Source organism: Hippichthys cyanospilos, chromosome 10, assembly GCF_059441005.1.
Source record: "Hippichthys cyanospilos isolate Australia breed blue-spotted pipefish chromosome 10, RoL_Hcya_1.0, whole genome shotgun sequence".
Lineage (NCBI taxonomy): Eukaryota > Metazoa > Chordata > Actinopteri > Syngnathiformes > Syngnathidae > Hippichthys > Hippichthys cyanospilos.
The window spans coordinates 4,932,400-4,952,227 of NC_142378.1; the positions used below are offsets into that span (position 1 = coordinate 4,932,400).

The 19,828-nt window shown below is 46.6% G+C and overlaps 2 protein-coding genes across 4 annotated transcripts in view; both read left to right on the forward strand.

Moving 5' to 3' along the window:
• The window catches only part of nhsa (Nance-Horan syndrome a (congenital cataracts and dental anomalies)), a 49,948-nt gene extending 36,270 nt beyond the window's left edge, over window positions 1-13,678 (forward strand). For 2 of the 3 annotated variants that reach the window (XM_088426323.1, XM_088426325.1), the window contains exons 2-9: window positions 1,532-1,678; window positions 2,494-2,627; window positions 2,760-2,822; window positions 4,518-4,719; window positions 8,029-8,163; window positions 8,244-10,529; window positions 11,214-11,385; window positions 11,673-13,678. In XM_088426323.1, coding sequence (XP_088282449.1) covers window positions 1,532-1,678; window positions 2,494-2,627; window positions 2,760-2,822; window positions 4,518-4,719; window positions 8,029-8,163; window positions 8,244-10,529; window positions 11,214-11,385; window positions 11,673-12,186 — 3,653 coding nt within the window. In that variant the 3' untranslated portion in view covers window positions 12,187-13,678. The remainder of the gene's footprint in view (window positions 1-1,531; window positions 1,679-2,493; window positions 2,628-2,759; window positions 2,823-4,517; window positions 4,720-8,028; window positions 8,164-8,243; window positions 10,530-11,213; window positions 11,386-11,672) is intronic. The other variant, XM_088426324.1, reaches the window with a different exon arrangement.
• A 1,246-nt stretch (window positions 13,679-14,924) lies between these two features.
• Window positions 14,925-19,617, forward strand: rai2 (retinoic acid induced 2). The gene is made up of 2 exons (XM_088425843.1): window positions 14,925-15,101; window positions 16,599-19,617. Exon 2 carries the CDS (start codon window positions 16,624-16,626, stop codon window positions 18,034-18,036), a length of 1,413 nt encoding a protein of 470 aa, XP_088281969.1. The 5' UTR covers window positions 14,925-15,101; window positions 16,599-16,623; the 3' UTR covers window positions 18,037-19,617.
• Window positions 19,618-19,828: the final 211 nt, after the last annotated feature.

Genomic DNA, 19,828 nt, shown 5'->3' on the forward strand with positions numbered 1-19,828 from the left:
GGTGTCGGGAGGTTTGGCCCGGCTCCCGGCGGAGCAAATTACAAGGCTGAGGCGCGGGCCGGAGTCCCGCCCCCTCCTTCTGGCGACATGCTCTCGCCACGTTAGCGTCCGGATCGCTATGCAAATGAAGGGGGAGGGGCCAAAGTTGAGTGATAGGCTGAGATTTGTGACGGGCAAGCACATCTGCCGCACAGGCTTCCACCACTGCACTTTTTTTGTCCAAATGGGGCTCCTCAACTCATGTCAACATAGTTCCAGGATGGCACCAGAGCAATACCTTTATCCAAATGAAACTTCCTTGATACAAATAAGTCATAAGATGGCGGAAAAGCACTAGTTTTGTCTAAATGAAGCTCCTCAACTCATTTCAATAACGGTACTTGAATCCAAACTGGTGACAAAGCACTACTTTTGTTTGAAAATGATACCAAAATGCTGCAAGATGGCAGCAAAGCACTACTTTTATCTAAAGAAGCTCCTCAACTCACTTCAGCATTGGTACTTGGTGCCGCGAAATGACAATTCAGCACAACCTTTGTCCAAATGAAGCACCGTGACTTATTCCAACATAGTTCCTTGATCTCAGGTTTGCTGGCAAAGCACTATTTTGTCTTAAAGAAGCGCCACAACTCACTTCAACATAGTTCTTTGATATGAGGTTCCCATGTTGGTGGCAAAACACTACTTTTGGCTGAATGAATCTCTTCAACACACTTCAACGCTGTTCCTCCACACCAAGAAGCTATAAGATGGTGGCAAAGCGCTACATTTGTTTAAATAAAGCTCCTCAACTCACTTCAACATAGTTCCTTGATCTCAGGTTCATGTTGGTGGCAAAGCACTGCTTTTGGCTAAATGAAGCGCCTCAACTCACTTCAATAGCTATAGACACATACAGATCCATTTTTACTGGGCTGGCAATGAAGTAGTTAAGCGCGAACGCTTGCGATTGGCTGGCAATCGGTCAGGTGATTAGCACTATAGAAAATGGAAGGATGAGGATGGATTTAGTTCTACGGGTTGGATCCTGATCATATCGGGCTCCTGATCAGAGGAACCGACCGACGTTTGGCCGGCGCTTTGTGGTGGTAAGCGGTCAAGCGGATGATTGGACGCCAACATGTGCTTTTTTTCGTCGCCGCCTCCTGCGTTCGGGGAGAGCAGCTGACCGTAAAAGCTTGAGGAAGTCACGCGTTTGCGACTCGCTCGGCTCAGTGTTGTCTTTCGCTCAAGAGCGGGCGCTGTCCCGCTTGTTGTTGTGAAAATCCCGCACGTGTGAGCCGCTGCGGGGTCAAAAGGTCAAATCCCAGTAGGCCGTAACAACAAGGACGACAACAGACGGCTGGTCGCGTGACGAGCCGGCTCGGTTTCCGCCACGAAAAACAAAAACACAAACGTCACCTCGGGTGGTACACATACTGACCACCAGGGGGTAGCATTGCACCACTCAGCCTACAATAGTTAGGTTTTCTGAAGCCTGACTTGGCCCGCGGCTCTTGAAATCTTTGTATTATTTTTGTTGTTCTTGCAGCTGTGTCGGACTTGGACGTGGAGAGCAAGCTGACGTGCCACTTCCGGGCTCCCTGGCACAAGCAGAGGAACATCTTGCGCCCGGCCACCCGCCCGCCATGCCTGCAGGAGATGTACAAAGATGCCGGCCTCGGGCACTTGCACCTAGGTAACGAAACGACGCCCCCCCCCCCAAAACAAAACAACAAACAATCCATTATTTATATTTATATTATATTATAAATAAATAAATATAAATATATTATATTATAAATATTTATATTTATGCATTCTTTATATTGTAATATTTTTCTTCTGACCCTTGCCATATTTTTACATCGTGTTCTTTCATCATTTTACTCCATTAATAATTGGAATTATATTAATTATTTTTAATGATTTTTACTCAAATGAGCAGCTCGCTATTGTTTTTGTTTTCAGAAAAAAAACTTTTGTTTTCTTCCATTTATTTTTATTTATGTTTAATTTTAGTCATGTTTGTATATTCTTGTCTGATAGTTTTTGTAATATTCTCTATTTCTTTTATTAATTTTGATCCCATAATTATAGATGTTTATTATAATGTTGTTCTTTTAATATTTTGTATCATTTGTATTTTTCATCATTGTAGTCACATTCTTTATAGTGTAATATTTTGGTTCTGTTGTTTTCAACTTGCTTATGCCATATTTTTTATCTTATTTGTTCTTTTATTTTTTATCATTTATATTTATTTTCATTTTATTCTAATATTTTGTATATGTTTTTGTAAGAAAAACGTCTGCATAATTTTAATAATGTTGTCTGTTCTTTTATTAATTTTCATCTAATAAATATAGATGTAGTATTTATATATAATTTTAGATCTTCTTTATTGTTGAATTTTTAACTTCTTTTCATATGATGTCATTTATGTACAATTTATGGGTACACACAAAAAACAAAAAGGAGACAATGTGTTCCTTCCCTTTGGTGTTTTTGCAGACTGTCGGAGGCGGCGCTCGTCCAGCAGGGAGCGCCAAGTTACCATTTCCATGTCGGCCCTGCCGCCCATGCCTTTGTACCCCTCCACGCCGGTCGCCCCCAGGAAAGCCCGGAAGGGGGTGCGCTTGACGGCGGTGAGACCGCACGCACATGTCCTTTCATTTTTTTGTTTTTTTTTATTGTATGTCCACATTTCTTCCTTTTTATTTGCTCTTTGTCTGTCCCTACCTGTTTTGTTTATTTATTTTTTTGTTGGTTGAATTTAGTTCCCCAGCTCCCGCCCGCCCTCCCCCACCGAATGTTGCCACTTCTCCCCCTGGAACAGAAAGGTAACAAGAACACCCCCGCCCTTGCACCCCTTCCTTTCCTCGCTGTCCTCTCACTTCCTCTTTGTCGTCTTTTACAATAAGCTCATCTTCAACCGTATAACTGACAGACTAATTCCTTGTTTTGTTGCTACAGTACACACACACACCCACACAGAGGGTGTGGGTGTGTGTGTGTTGTTGAGCGGCACATGTTTGCGCGCATGTTTTCAAAAGGGGACGAATTGATGCGTCAGCAAGAGGCGCAGCTGTTTTGTGGCGCACCAAAGCACGCCGCCCACTTCCTGTCCCCTTTCTTGGCCGTCCAATCGTCCGCAAGCGCTCCCCGTCTGACTTGTTTCCAGTCGGGAGAAGTTTCCAAGGAGATCTTTTGTTTGGTGCCGGCCGGGGGGGTTTCTCCTGTTGTGCGCGGGTGTCGCTGGGCGCAAAAAGATGCAGAGCAGGCGTTGAGTTGTGAAGGGAGGGGGAGGGGGGGTGATGAGAAACGAGAAGCGCTCGTTGCCGAAGGGAAGGATCCTCGCGTCCTCTCCAGGTAAGCGCTCAGAAATTTCGGGGTTTAAAAAAAAATGATGGGCAAACTTCCCCTTTTGTTGGACTGCGAAGGAGCCAGATGGGCACAGAGTTGCAGCTTAACTTTGCAACATTTCCGCATCACCATTGTTTGGATTTTTTTCCCTCCCTATTTTCATGAGGCCTGGGAAGTATCACAGAGTGGGGAAAATTTTCAGTAGCGGCCCTTTTGCGAGAAAGGGGGGCGGGGGAGGGGCCGCAGATGGCGGCGGCGTGACCAAGACATTCCGCAGCTGCATGTTGCCATGACAAATGAGCGTTCAAGGCATGTTGTTAGGGTGTCAGGACATCTTACTCAGTGCAAATGCGCAAGCTCGCTCTCCCGTCGCCACGTTTGAGTCATGCATGGAATTTGTCAAGCGTTGTTCCCCCTTCCTCTCGGAAATGAGTTGAAACCGGGCCCCCTTGAATGTTGTGAATCGTATATATATTTTTTCTCTGTTTTGATTATTTTATTATTTTAGAGTGCAAAAAATGCATTTTTTGACCATTTTTTTTATTCTGCCTATTGCTGCACCAAAAAGAATCTAGTATATGTATATTTTTGGTAAAATATCTTTTTATGATTTAATCATATACATTTTGTTGATTTTTGTCTAATATTTTGATTATTTTATCATCATTATTGCAATGCAAAACATGTCAATTTTTAACCACTATTTTTGCCAACGCAATTTAATATTCCTGTATTTTCCATTAAATATTTTGACAGATTTGAACGTACACATTTTATTGATTTTTGTCTAATATTTTGATTATTTTATTATTATTATTGCTATACAAAACATGTCTATTTTTCAACCACTAGTTTTGCCAAAGCAATTTAATATTTGTGTGTTTTCCTTCAAATATTTTGACAGATTTGATCGTATACATTTTATTGATTTTTGTCTAATATTTTGATTATTTTATTATTATTATTACTATGCAAATGTCTATTTTTTAACCACTATTTTTTCCAAAGCAAATATTTGCTAATATTTGTGTATTGTTTTTATATATGTTTTTGTCCAAAATGATAGAATTTTCTTCGGACTTTACATGCATTTTTCTTTCACTTTTTCACTCAACTCAACAATGACGAGAATAAATGCGAAAAAGCCGATTGACGAGCGCGCGCTTTTGCAGGCGGCGGCGTCGCATGAGCCCGAGTCGTCGGCGTCGCGGTCCCCGGCTCAGCGCTCCAAAGCCGTCCCGCTCCCCAACACGCCCAGCACCTTGGACAAGCAGACCAACTGGTCCAGGGCGCTCCCGCTGCCCACGCCCGAAGAGCGCATGAAATGCGCCTCGCGGGGGGTGGCTTCCTCTGTGGTCCCCATTAACGTCACCGGTGAGTCTTCTTTTAATTTATATTATGTCATTTTATTCACTTGATATTTTTTTTCGAATGTTTGCCTAAAGGAGTGTCTGAAAATCTCTGGTACTAATCAGTCATCTACCTAATTAATTTAGTAATCGATTAGTTTTCATTAAAATAATCAATTACTTTAGTACATCAAGTATTTTTTTTCTCTATAGTACTTAACTTTTGCGCAGTATTTCGTCCAATCCTTTAATCTTCAAGTGAAAAGCATTTCACATCAAAGGGAAAGCATTGAAAGACACCAGGGAGCTGAAATTTCAACAGGAAGGTGAAATTGACAACAATCATGAAACAAAAGATGATCAAACAAGAGAAAATTTTGACAAAATTTTGAAAAAATATGTCAATAAACAAAAATGCGAATACATTTGAATTAAAAAAATACAAAAAAGTGACAAAATAAGACAAAATAATAATAATAAAATAATGATTCTTGATATTGCTACTTTGCAAAAAAAAAAATATATATATATATATATATATATATATATGTATATGTATATATTATGTATATTATATATATATTTATTTATTTTTTTTCACGGGTATGAAAAAGGTTGAAAACGACTTCACTAAAGAATCCAAGTCGGCCATTTTGAATTGAAGAATGAGAAACGACTAAATCGGCCCTCATTAGCCGAAAATTAAGAGCAGGTCGGCCGTTTTGATTTTAAAAGTCATCATTCCATTCCCTCCGGTTTTCGAACGCGTCCCCCGATGGCTGGCGCTGCAAATTCCGCAGTCAAGTATAATGAAGGCGCCGATTGTCCAAGTCTGCCCGGCGCCCGCGAAACACACTCGCACAATCGAGTGCGGTCGCGGCGGATGAAGTGAGCCTCGCTCGCAGCTTTTGTGCCACAAAAAGGAGGCGCGGCGTGACACCAATGCCAATTAGCCGCATGCATCCAAATGCCGGAGCTCATTGACTCCCGCTTGAAAGAATAATCAACAAGTCGGGCCATCGCCATGGCGCCCCGTCACATGCTCGCTCGCCATCAACGCCCAAGGGGGAAGGAAAAAAAATCCGCTTTCCTCAAATGTGTGACGAATGGACAAAATTTGTTTGTTTTGATGGGCTCCAGTTTTTTTCCCCCTTTTTGACACGTCTACATGCACATTAGAATTATGTTTTTTTTAAATATTTTTTATTTTAATATAGTATATGTATATATTATCTAATATATGCATTAAATGTGTGTATATATATATGTGTGTGTACAAATATACATGTATACAGTATTTATATACAGATATATATATATATACAGTCAGCCCCCGGCTTACGAACACCCTGATTTGCGAACAATTCGCCTTACGAGCGTGGATCAGGGAGATTTTTGTCCTCCGCTTACGAGCAACCCTCTCGCCTTACGAGCATTCCGACAAACCAGCCATTGAGTATGTAGAAATGTTCTCGCCTAACTGCGTCAACATATTCAGCAGTTGCGTCATCTACAATCATTAACAGATACTTGTGGCGGTAACGTGAACGCTATTGGTCTTACAACCTCACACTGACTGTCTCACTCACGGTGTCTAAATATATATTACCATTTAAGTGTAGTGTTTGTACAGCTAAAGGGAAAAAGAGCTGACATGAAATTAAATGTGCCGATTGCAGGACAAAGAATTGTCATTGGTTTAAATGTGTGTTTTTTTTTAATTAATTGTCAATACATTCCAACCGTTTAAAAAAAGTGCGAATAATTATCAGTCAGTCAAGGAGACGCCAATATGCTATTGGTCGATTAAGGTCACCCGGTCTCACTCACGGAGATGCTATTGGCCGGCGTCACACGTCAATCACAGAAATGCCGATATGCTATTGGCCGAACGCCTTTATCTAGCTTGATGGGACAGGATGGAAGGAGGTAGAGAAAATGAGTGAAAAACGGAATGTTTTGAAGACTTTGCAAACTTTATCTGTTAGACATAGCTTCTAAAATTACTAGCAGCGGTAAAGGAAGAAATAAGAGGATGATGTTTTAGTATCTCCGTGATTTGCACCATGACTGAAAGAGTTACTGTAACACTGTAAGACCAATAGCCTATCTGCGTTGCCGAATTAACTCAAGACGTTAATCTCTGCACCCTGTTACGGGTGGTATTACAGTGCTATATAATGGTTGCTTGACAAAACTGCATGTCATGTTAGTCGGCGACCTCCCGACATGCTTTGGGACAGCGCCATTGTCGCAATTCTGTGAGTTGAAACCAACAGTGAACTGACGCTCGAACAAGCTATAAGTGTGGTGCCTAGTTAATACAACACACACAACCTCCCCTCCGCCTCCACCCAGCTCAATTCACGTCGGGAAAAACAGCTGACATGAAATTAAGTGTGCCGATTGCAGGACAAAAAATCGTCACAGGTTTAAATGTGTTTTAATCAATAAGATGTCAATACATTCCAACCGTTTAAAAATAAAGTGCGAATAATTATCAGTCAGTCAAGGAGACGCCAATATGCTATTGGTCGATTAAGGTCACCCGGTCTCACTCACGGAGATGCTATTGGCCGGCGTCACACGTCAATCACAGAAGTGCCGATATGCTATTGGCCGAACGCCTTTATCTAGCTTGATGGCACAGCTGGTTGGGATGGAAGGAAGTAGAGAAAACCCTGACTGAAAAAGTTACTGTGACACTGTAAGACCAATAGCATATCTGATTACCGTATTGACTTCGAGCATTCATCTCTGCTCATCTCTGCTTATCTCAGCCCAAGTCACGTCTTTCCAAAGGTAAAAGTCATTATTCCTTTGTATTTGTTATTTAACGCAACTGTACAGTAGATTATGTCACTCAATATTAATATATGTATACAGCGTGATGATTTTACCTAAGGCTTCTGCGCGCGTTGCACGCATTCACGAATTAACATGGGTTTGGATTGCCCGCTATACGAGCAATTCGAGATACGAGCGTAGCCGCTGAACGGATTAAGTTCGTAACCCGGGGGCCCACTGTATATATATATATATATATATATATATATATATATACACATATATAAAATAGCTCATATTGAAAATAAAAAAATGAATATATTATTTATATAGAAGTTTTACATCCCTAATATATACATTACTAGTCAAAAGTTTGAAAACAAGGTACACTCAAATGGTCTGATATGTTTGGATGACTAGCGGAGCTTGTCAGTCTCTTCCCCTTTTTCAAGTAGACAGCGTGGGAGCGCTGCCCCCTCAACAAAGTCCCCTCACACGTCTCACCCGCCCGGCGCCCACCCCCCTCCCCCGTTTCTGCTTTTTGCAGGCGTGGGCTTCGACAGAGACGCCAGTGTGCGCTGCTCGCTGGTCCACTCGCAGTCGCTGCTGCAGCGGCGGAGGAAGCTGCGCAGGCGCCGGACGGTGGCCGGAGTCCCCCGCCGGCTGCTGGACTTCGCCGCAGGTATGCCGTCCACTCCCCCGGCTGAGCCTCCTGCATTAAAGGCCCGGTTTCAAACCTAGTTTTGAATTCTTACGTCCCAGACTCGGACGACTCGCCCGGCTCCCGCGAACGCAGCGTGATCGTCCACGCCGGCTTGGACGACAGCCCGTCCAACGAGGACCTGGCCGTCCATCTGCTCACCAGAGACTCGGGCTGCCAGACCGAGGACTTCCTCATTTCGGGGGCGCCTTCCAACAGGAGGATCCGCGCCCAGCGCGGCCACCGGGGGGCGGCGCTGTGCCTGTCTCAGTCGGCGGGCGACATCGCCGCCCTGCGGGACGGCCCCCGCGACGCCTTCGTCGCCGGGCTGCGGACGCGCAGTCTCCCCCGGGACGGCGGCCGGGGGACGACGGACAATGACGAGGACGAGGCCGAGCTCCTTTCCCCTTTCGACGGCGAGGAGGCGCCCATCCTGAAGGACGAGGAGGAGCGCGGCGGCGGGCGGCCCGGCTCGGAGCAGCTGCTGAGGACGCCCGAGAGGAGCTGGGCGGAACGGGCGCGCTCGCAGCTCCCCCGCATGGCCGACATGGGCAGCTGCGACATGTCGTCCAGCTCCGACACCTTCGGCAGCCCCGTGCACTCCGTGTCGGTCGGCGGAGGCCCCGCGGACCACAAGGACGAGCACCAGTCCTCCAGCGGGAACTGGAGCGGCAGCAGCTCCACGTGCCCCTCGCAGACCTCGGAGACGGTGGCCCCGGGGACGTCCCCTCTGGCCCGCTGCGACTCCGAGCTCTCCCTGAACGCCGCCGCCGCGGAGCACCCCGGCTTCGCGCCGGATCCCTTCGCCGACGTCCGGACCCAGAGGGCGGGATCTTTCTCCTCCGCGGCTATGGACATCTTAGAGGAAGCGGGCGCCCGCGGGGAGGGCGAGTGGAACTACACGCACCCGGACCCCGCCGGGCGGCCTCCGAACTTCAGCCCCGAGCCCGGCAGGGAGGCCGAGAGCAGTCTGGGATGCCCGAGCTTCGCCAGCATGGCCACGTGCGAGAGCAGCTTCTCCGACAAGCCGCCCTCCGAGAAAGCCGACACGGTGTCCCACTACTCGGAGGACACGGAAGGTTACTACACGTCCATGCACTTTGACTGCGGGTTGAAAGGCAGCAAGAGCTTCACGTACATCTACTCGGACCACGGGAGCCTGGGGCGGCGCTGCCTGTCATTGCGGAAACCCAAGGCCAAACCCCGTCCGCCCAGCCGCAGCTCGTCGCTCCGGACCATACGCAACGAGGATCCAAAGATTCCGCTGTCCAAGGAGAAAAACCTGCAGCTGGCTTTGTCCGGTTCGTCGGGTCACCTCGCCAAAGAGCCCCCCGCGCTCTGGGGGGCGGAGGAATCGCTGGAGCTGCCCGATTTGGGCGTTTTCAGCGCCGCTGACGGGCGTTCCTTCAAAGACCTGGGCGTGGTCCAGGCGGACTACGCAGACCTGTGGCTCCTGAACGACCTGAAATCCAGCGACCCTTACCGGTCTCTGTCCAACTCCAGCACGGCCACCGGCACCACGGTGGTGGAGTGCGTCAAGTCGCAGGACGGCTCCGAGTCGCAGGCGTCCCAGTCGGGCTCCGGGGCCACCACCCCTTCGCTGACCCCCGCCGAGGGCGACTTCAAGCTTGCGGGTCTGGCCAGCCCCTCCAGCGGCTACTCCAGCCAATCCGAGACCCCGACATCTGTCTTCCCCGCCGCCTTCTTCCCCGGACCGCTGTCGCCGTCCAACGCCAAGCGGAAACCCAAAGTACCCGAAAGGAAGTCGTCACTGGCCTCCAAGCGAGACCTGGACTCGCCCGTTGTCCCCACCTCGCACCTGGATTTAAGTGCCTTTCCCTGCCACGCTGACAACCGGATGCAAAATCATCTAGGAAAAGCCGATTCGGCGCAAGCTGAGGTTCCAAACGGCCCTTCCCTGAGGATCACCCCCGCTGAGCTGCGCGCCGTCCAGCTGCGATCTATCTCCAAGGAACTAGACCCTGGTCCTCATGAAGGCAGCTTTTCCGCTGTCAACTCTGTAGTTGACCCCCAAGCCTCGTTAGAAGCGCCTGGTCAACGCTCGGACCATCTCCAACAAACCGTCTCTTCCGACGACGAGTTCGTCGACGGCGAGGCGACCGCGGAGTCAGCGCCGCTGGCGCCGCGACAGGAAACGGAGGAGGAAGACGTTGACTCTTCTTCCCCGCCGCCTCCTGAAGAGCTCTGCCCCTCGACGCCGAGTCCGCTCGTCGTTCTGGAGCAAACGCCCGGCGCCAGTCCGGGAAGCGATGAAGAAGGCCAAGACGCGGAGACAGCGGCGGGAAAAGAGGAAGAAGGATACGCCGTCGAGCAGGAACTGAGCAAAGGTAAGGCAGCAAAGGGTTATCTGTCTATATATCTAACTATCTAGCTCCTCCTCCGCGTCTCCCTCGCAGCTTGTGAGTTTCATGAGGAAGCAGAGCTATCGGGCTCTCCTACAAGACACGTGATTAGCTCCCGGCACGACCATCGACCACTGAGGGCAGGAGTTGTACGCTACTCCCACCCCGACCCCCATGGTCGTACTGGGGGCCAATCGCATGTCTTGTAGGAGTGCCCGAGAGCCGTGCTTCCTCATGAAACTCACACGCTGTGAGGGAGACCCGATGGAGGAACAGCAAGTCAGTGGTGGCCATGAAAGGGCGCGTTCTAAATCTGTGCCTACATTTCTTTGGTAATGAATTGAATTTCAAGCGTAAACTCTGATTGTTAATCATGTTTTGGTCAGCTACAGGCTCATTCTTAATTCGATTTCTCGGTGCCACTAATATAACCGTGGCTCTCTGTGAGACTGCAGCCAAAGGGGTGGGAAGGGATAACAGTACAGTTACTATATATGGTTTCATATTTTAAGATTTAAGTACGTAATTATGTGTGCTGCAGTAATATTTGTCTAAATATGTAAAGTATAAATATTTTTTCACATTGGGTGTTTGGTACCATTTTTTTTTTTCGATTAGTAACGTATACTAGTTAGCTGAAACGTAAATTGTTGAAATGTGTTTGGACAGACTCTGCAGTAGCGAGTGACGAGTCCCGCACGGAGGACAACGGCGAGTCCCGCACGGAGGACAACGGCGAGTCCCGCGCGGAGGACAACGGCGAGTCCCGCTCCGAGGACGACGTCTTCCTGTCGCCCGCCAAAAGTCGCACCACCGACGACCTGTTTGCCGTCATCCACAGGTCAGCAGCGCTCGTTTATATTTATGTCTTAATACAATTTCAAAAGTGTTCATTTCAAATAAAAAATATCAGTTTTACGTGTGCATTAATCATTTTTCAATGGTTTTTTTAATTATATAGAAGTAAAAAAAATGCATTTTCACATACAGCTTTTTTTCTCTAACAGGTATAAATGAATTTACACAACTTCAGCCTCATAGAAGATTTTTTTTCCCTTTTAAATCAGCCTATGGAAGTAATCCAAAGCATACCACATCAACAGGACCATTTTTTTTTTTTCCTTACAGGTCCAAGAGGAAAGTGTTGGGCCGGAAAGATTCGGGCGAGCCGTCGCCACGGAACGGCCCGTCGTCCCCCGCCGGCGGCTCGCCGTGCTCCGGGGCGGGGTCCCCCTCGGGTGCCCCTCGGACCCCCGGCCCCATCTACAGGAGCGCCAAGAAGTCCAGCACCTCCAACGAGGAGTTCAAGCTGCTCCTGCTCAAGAAGGGCAGCCGATCCGAGTCCGGCTACCGCATGTCGGCCACCGAGATCCTCAAGAGCCCCGTGGGCCCCAAAGGTGCCGCCGCGCCGGAGGATCGGGCGGCGGAAACGGCCGAGGCGGCCGCCGGCTCCCCCGAGGCCAAATGGTGGGCGTGGCCTCAGGGCGGGAGGCAGGGCCGAACTAGGGTCCCGCCTCCCGCCAACAGCAGCCGCTACGCCGCCCGCGCCCGCTTCTACTCGGCGCCCATGCAGGCCATCTCCGAGGGCGAGGCCGAGAACTCCGACGGGGGCCCCCACGACGACGAGCCCCGCTTCGCCTGAGCCTGGCCGGCGATGCCCCGCCCCGCCCCGCCCGCGCATTGTCCCCAAACACGTCAGCTTTTCACATTCAAGCAAGTTCAGGGGATAAAAAAAAAAAAAGTCCAGTATTGCCAGGAGAAAATAAATAATGATAAGAAATTCAAATATTTTACAGAAAATATATACTTTTACAGCAAATAGTATTTTGAAAACAATAAATTTATTCATACAAGTGATTTTAGGGGAAAAAAAATCTAAACCATTAGATATTTAAAAGAAAATATATATTTTTCAAGGGAAAAAAAAGAATACTTTAAAAACCTTCTGGGGTACGTTTTTTTCTTTTTCTTTTTGAAAAATAAAGGAGTGCTGTCCAAAATAAAATACAATTCCTGCCATCAGGTAACTATTTTTTGATGTTTTCTTTAATAAAAGGAAAATTGTTTGAATAATACAAAGCACATCGAAGTTTTTGGACAAAAAGTGGACATAAAGGTCAACTATTATAAAAGATAAAAATAAATCATAATATTTACTGCCATTGACGTATTTTTACTGTACCATGGACAGCAGTATAAATCAAAAATCAATTTTTAACTGAGCTGGCAGTCAATTTACATTTTTAAGATTTCCTTTTTTACATTAATATTGTATATACTTTTTTCTTCTCAAATTCTCAGCGGTACCCAGACATGAAAATATTTTCGCATATGCATTCGCAAGTCGGATCGGAACTTGAAAATGCTATTTTTTAATTTGATGTCAACATTCAACGCGTGAGAGGAAAAAAAAGTTGACGTGTGCAGAAAGTTTTGACTTGAGAAAAAAAAGGGAGATGCGTCGAATGACGGCGAGCAGGTTGGAATTTTTTTTAAGAAAAACGCAACAAAATGTGTTTTGTTTTTTTTTGGTTGACGGTGTGTTTTCTAAGAATGTTTGAAAATGGTTGAGTAAGTGTTACGCATGTCCGAGTCAGGTTGTGGTGAACCCCCCAAAAATGACACTATGACAAGCCATGAAATCATTCGAACCCCCTTCACCCCAAAAATATGCAAATGTTGCCCCTTTTCTCCGCTTGGCCTTAAAACCTTCCTCCTACTAACTTGTCATGTGTAAATTTATAAATAAATAATACATGTTATCGTAGCCAAGATGCTAACAGGGTACACAACAAACTTTGTCATTCCAACTTTTTTTTTAACACTGTTCACGCGGTTTATGTGCCCGTACTACAACATAAGTGTTTTGACGTGGTACAGGCTCAATGTGGACTACAGTGCCACCTTGTGGATGTATTTAGTTTTGTACAAACGTGTAAATGGAATGAGCGTCGGCTGAATTGTGTACAAAACAAAAAAACAATAAGAAAAACGCGTTTACATGGACTTGAAAAATGTACATTTCTGAGCTCTGGAAAGAAAATCTTTTTGTCTTGTATTTATTTTGTTAGCAAACGGCGTGGTGGAGTGCGAAATGTGTAGCTTACAAAAGCAGAAATAAATGTGACTTGGAAAAAAAAACGTCAATCTGCTTCGGTGTAGTCGGCATGTTGATGCATTTTCAACCGTAACCACCAGAGGGCGAGAATGATTAAAATCCAGCGAACGATTTATTGCAGTGAAGATCAAGTCAAGTGGATGTAACACTATTTTGAAACACTACACAGTTTAAAACTTTATTTTAAAATATCAATCCTAGTTGAAACCTCGAGCCTAATTTGAAACCCTACTTTGAACCCCTAAGACTTGTTAGAAACCCCTATTTTGAAACCCTAGACATAATTTCAAACCTTACTTAGAAACCTCAACCCTAGTTTAAATCCCTACTTTTGAACCCTGCGCAGGTGTAGCAAATGAGTGTAACAAAATGGATGCCCCTTCTACATGCGGGTCAATACACACGGGTCTGCTGTGCTACGGATGCTGGGGGCCACCGCCCCGTTGGCCCCGCCTTCTGCACGCCCCTGAACAAGACAAAAAACAAAAAAGCCGAAGGGCACAAAATCAGTCGTTAAGCCTCACAACAGATTTACGAACCCTAACACTTTTTTTCGAACCACAACCAAGTTCAAATTCATATCTACAGTCTAAAAGCGGGTCTTGACCCTCAAATTAGGTCTGAACTTGAGGGCTCCACCAAAATGGGCAAGAGGTCCCAACAAAGAGGAAAAAGCGGGATTTGGAGACAAGAACCAAGGGCGCACGCACGCACACAAATAAATAAGAAAAGAAGTTGCGTAAGGAAGGCTATACAGAAATGACGTTGATCAATATGCTGAAGATTTGGGGTGGGGGGTGCACACACGCATGCGCACACGCACTTACACCATACATGATGCAAGACCACCAAAATCTGCCACCAGGGAGTGGTGCTGGGGGGTCGACTCATTATAGTGCATTCAAGCACGTCCCCGCGGAACAATATCACCCCCCCCCCAAAAAAAAAAAAAAAAATCTCCCTAGTATGCCTGAAGCAGAGCCTGAGGCTGCTGGAGACTGATAGGGACCCTGGGGGGATCACAAGCCACGCCCCCACATCAAGAATGCATATTTGACATTTCAAAGAAAAATAATGGTAATCGTCATTTTCATGACTGAAGATAGTTCAGATTTATTTGCAGCTGATATGATTATTTGTGAGGTAGAACTGAAACGCTTTCAAGAAAAGAAGTGGAATATTTTAAGGGGATGTCAATTTGTTAGGGGCGAAGGGGCGTGGCCACGGCGGAGCCTGCGCGCGCAATTCCGACGTGGCGTCACTTCTTGAAGAGAAGAACGAGCCCCGCAATGACGAGATAAGCCCCATCGCTCGTTTTTTTTCTCTTCCCCTCCTAGCGTATATTAGTTGAGTGTTCTATTTTGAAGAACCGGGGTGGGAGGGAGGTTGTGGTTGGTCTCCGGCCTGACTCGAAGCGCTGCCATCCGTGCGCTTGTGAGGTGAGTGCCTGAACGTCTCATTGATGGAGCGACGTTCAAGGAAAACGGATGACGATGACGCAGTCTCGGTCGCCTCTTTCATCTTTTTTTTTTGTGTGTTCATAAATATTAGCAATTTTCTGCCTTCAGAGCAGCCTGTTCGGTTTCGGCTGGCTCGTTTGCTATCGCGAATCTCGGCTTTACAAAGCAAGCAAAGAAACGTATGTGGGGTTCGGCCAAAGGTTAGCTAGCATACTAGCTCAGAGTGTCACTCGGGTCTTCTGTTCTTATGGCAACCGAGGCGCGTCCCCGTCACGCCCCCCCCTCCCCCTTTACCTTGTACGTGCGCGTGACCACGAACGTCGCCGTCTTTGACGTCCGCTTCGAAACCAAACGTTGTGTTGACGACAGCACTTTCGTACTTAACGTAAACTATCTTGGGTGTAAATTAATACTTTAATCACTAAATAAGGATTTTTCGTTGTCATTTTTAAACGTAACTATTACTTTTTTTTTTCTTTGAAACGTTCCCTTGAAATGACACTTCCTTTGATGTAGCTACATGAATTCCATCAATGAAGAGTAATGAAAGGGGGTGGGGCGCAATGTGGAAGTCATTAAGGGGCTACAGTCAAGACCATCTGGCACACAGGACAGATGCCCGGTGGGCCAGCGTGGTTTAGGGCCGACGCGGCGCTAATTATTTTCCTCCATTTGACCCCAATTTCGAGGGAGCTGCCCGTTTAAATTTTAAACAGAAAAGTGAGCCAATCTACATCAGTGCTTAGAGCTATGGGCAGGTTCTTTTGCATTTTATTTGAAAGAACCAAATACACATCTACCACAAAATAGATTTAGGCTTTAAAAAATAACAGCCAGGTAGAGTAAGGTGTTTTTTTTCCTAAAAAAAATGACCATTTATAGGAAGACATAAAAAAAAAACGTAAAATTCTGTATTTTTTATACCCTAAAGGCCAAGAATAGTCCAGCATTTTTTTCATGTATAGTCAGGCGGTTTTTTTTTTTTTTTTTGTAAAATATCATCTAACACGTTTTTTTTCGCGAAGTATAAAAGGCACTTTTTTCTCAGCAAAAAAAGAAAAAGAAAAAAAAAAAGAAAAAAATGCCAGACAGGTATAGTAGTGTTCATCATGGCAGAAAATGCATTGAGATACTGAAGCTAGCTAGATACTGAAAATTGCTCGATATAGTAACTAAGACTGAGCATGTGAAAACTTAACAAGATTTACAAGACACTCTGAAGAAAACGAAAGCCCATAGCTGACAATGTTTAAAGCAAATAAATGTAGCAAGGATTATGATGAAAAGTGTGGCATTAGCATCCTGTCTTCCAGCTGAGCACAACAATTTGCATGTGTTTCCGCCACCATGTTGTCCTATCTCATGCCCCTCCCCCGCCCGGTCATGAATAATTCACCCGTGTGTCATGGGATCTTCTGCCGGCTCCAGAAGAACGAAGCCTGACAGGCGGCAACTTGACGTCCTTTTGTGTTTCAGGTGTTCCTAGAAGTACGATGGCCGAATGTGGCAAGTGAGAACGCAAAGCCTTGGAACGATGGAAGCGTCTGATGATTTGTCCCGGTCCAACATGGCGGGAGAAGCAGAAATTTCAGAGAAAGAGACCCAAGGCGTAATCCCGTCTGCTTCCCAGGAGTCCTGCACGGTGGGACTAAACAAGGTGGACTTCGCAGAGACACCCGGGTCAGGGGTGGGACTGGATGGCGGCGCCGCTTTCAAGATGGCCACCACCGTGCTGCACCCCGTGTGTCTGGGCGAGAACCCGCTGATGCTGCCCATCCACCTCCAGATGGCGCCGGCTACCGGGTCTCAACTGGGTTCGATTGGGGCGGCGCCTTACCTGCTGACCGGCCCCAACCAGGTCTCCCTTCCGTTGGTCTTGGATCCCGCCATGATCCCGCAGAATAACATCCTGTGTCCCAATCCGTTGTCCTTCGTGGAGCAGAAGTCGGAAGCGGGTGCCACGCAGGATTCCAACCTGCTCTCCCTACTCCAGAATCCCGCCTTTGCCGCAATCCTGCAGGATCTTTTCCCGCCTCAAACCGGCCCCGCCACCTGCCAATCTCCGGGCTCCCCCTTCTTCCCGCCCACCTATTCGTCCCCCCTGACCCCGCTGGTCCCTCCCGCGACTCTCCTGGTCCCGTACCCGGTGGTGATTCCGCTGCCGGTTCCTTTGCCGATCCCGATCCCGCTCCCCATCCCCGTCCCCCAGATGGAGGACTCCAAGAGCGACCTGCCAAAGGCCGTCTGCATGGAAACCAAAAGCACTCAGACTCCCCGAGACCATGACTCGGTGGAGAAAAGCTCATCCCCCCAAATCCTGGACCTGTCCATGCGAGGGCCGAGTTCTGTGGAACCCAAACAGGAATACCTCAGTCCGCAGCATCAAGACAGCGTGCTGGACTTGTCGGTGCCCGCCGCCCAAAAACACCACGCCCCGGCCCGCGCTCCGAGCCGCTCCCTGCAACGCAGCGCCAGCCTCGACTCTAAGATTCTGGGCGGTCTGGCTTCTCTGGAGTTCAGAGGTCAGCGCAAGTGGACGATGGATGCCGGCGCGGGGGGTTCCGCCTCCCTGGGGCCCGGGTCGCCCAACCTGCAGATCGTAAACAACTCGCAGACGGCCAAGGTCATCGTCTCGGTCAAGGACGCCATCCCGGCCATTTTGTGCGGGAAGATCAAGGGCCTCTCGGGGGTGTCCACAAAGAACTTCTCCATCAAACGAGACGGGATGCCACCGCAGCTCTTTGGGGTCCCGCCCCCCCCGCCGCCCGCGGCGTCCCAGCGCGCTCCCGACGGCTCCCTGAAAAAGGTCCCCGGTAAAAACCGAGCCATCAAGCTGAAAAAAGTCAGCTCCCAGGAGATCCACTTCCTGCCCGTCAAGAAGCAGAGACTGGCGGCGCTGTTACCCCGAAAATGAAAGGCCAGCCCGCGGGGAGCCCAACAATCACTGGAACACACTTAAGCAGGGTTTGCTGAAAGGCACGCTCAAGGGCTTTTTTTTCTTTACGTCCGCCTTACGGCCACCTTAACGGCACTACGGGATATGTCTCAATATTTCCCATCTGTTATTCGCTCATCCACACCAGCCTGGTTCAAATGGATCGTTGACTTCCTTAGCCGTCAGCGGATGGCGCTCAAAATGGTTCTTTCGCGTCTGTGAAAGACGCCTGTGAAACCAGACTTTTCGGGTGAAATTTCAGGATCGAACTTGCAACGGCTTCTAGTCGGCCTTCTTAAAAACTTTTTCAATGCCAGCTTTTCTTTCTAAGGATATCCACGTCTATGCCTTTTTATGACCCGCCTGTTGCAACCTGTTATGACACTTTTCACTTCCCTCTGAGCGTATCGTCACTAGTTGGTCACTCGCTTTATGATCTATTTCATCAGAGCCATGAAGGGGAAGTGGCAGTAAAACAGACTTAAATCCAAACAGATGAAGTCAGCTGAATGCATAGAAGTCTTATCTCCTTGGAAACGTTGTGATTTTGAACTCATCTTTAGAGAAGAGCAATTCATGCAAAAAAACTAACAAAAATGACCTTAAACATTGAACAGTAAATCCTTAAAACATTGAACAGTTACAGGTGTTCGCCTGGAAAAGCTTTCGGGTTATCTTGACATTTTAGACCAAACACAAATATCTCTATAAATATTTTGGCAGAAATACAGCATATTTCCATGCTTACCAACAAAACATACGTTTTAAGATGTCACCAAAAACGTCCTAAGGAAAATTGGATGGTGAAATGTGGGCATGTTAAGGTGAACTTTGGAAGATTTGTTGTATGATTGTTGTAATGGGTGGAACACAGGCTAACTGTTATGTCCGCCACTAACAACTAGTAAGTAGAAAAAAAAATTGACCACAAGACTAGATGAATTGTTTGCGCTTTGAGCTTTCGAAGAGCCCAGTTGAGAAGAACCGTGAGCATGTATTATCTCCCTGGGTGCATTATGATTATTATTTTTAAAATCCCTACCAATACACTCAATAGTTTTTGTAGCTTGACTTCTAATAATACAACTATGTAAGAAAAAAAGTGTTCTGAAAAGTTCTGAGAGTGTGGTGCATTCCCGAGGCCATTTTTTTTTTTTGATTCCATGCCGTTAAACTTGTGTGTACGTGGTTTATGATTAGCATTAGCAGTGACGCTAACTTTGTTTGTTTACCTCCCGGAGTGCACTTTGTGGTAGAAGTTTAGTGAAGAAAAGGCTTGACAGGGTTTTGCGCCTGTTCAATTGTGATTGTTTGTGATGATGAACAAACGCAAGCCTACGCATGAGCTCCATATTTATTATTATTATTTATACTGTAAATGTTTGTTTGATCGACTTGGCTAATTTATTTGTTGGAAAAGTATTTATACAATGTGTAAAAATGAAACTAGTCGTACGAGTGACTCGCTTTGGGGACGAGCTGAGAGTCGCGACATTTTCAAGATGTGCACAAAGCATTTTTGCTTCTGAAAACTTTATTAATAAAGTTCTTTACACATAATGTTTGCTGTTTTTTTTTTTCAGTTTAGTGGATTAATTCGTGCTTCCTAGAATGAATTTTGCAGAGTATTTCATTCAGGCTGTATGTCGCATCTTATGTAAAGCAATTTATGATTTCGGATCTAGAAGGTTGAGTTTCATAAATGTGCAAAAACGGCAGCTTCTAAGACAGAAAATAAATTAATAAAAGATGAAAAATGCTATTCTATTAG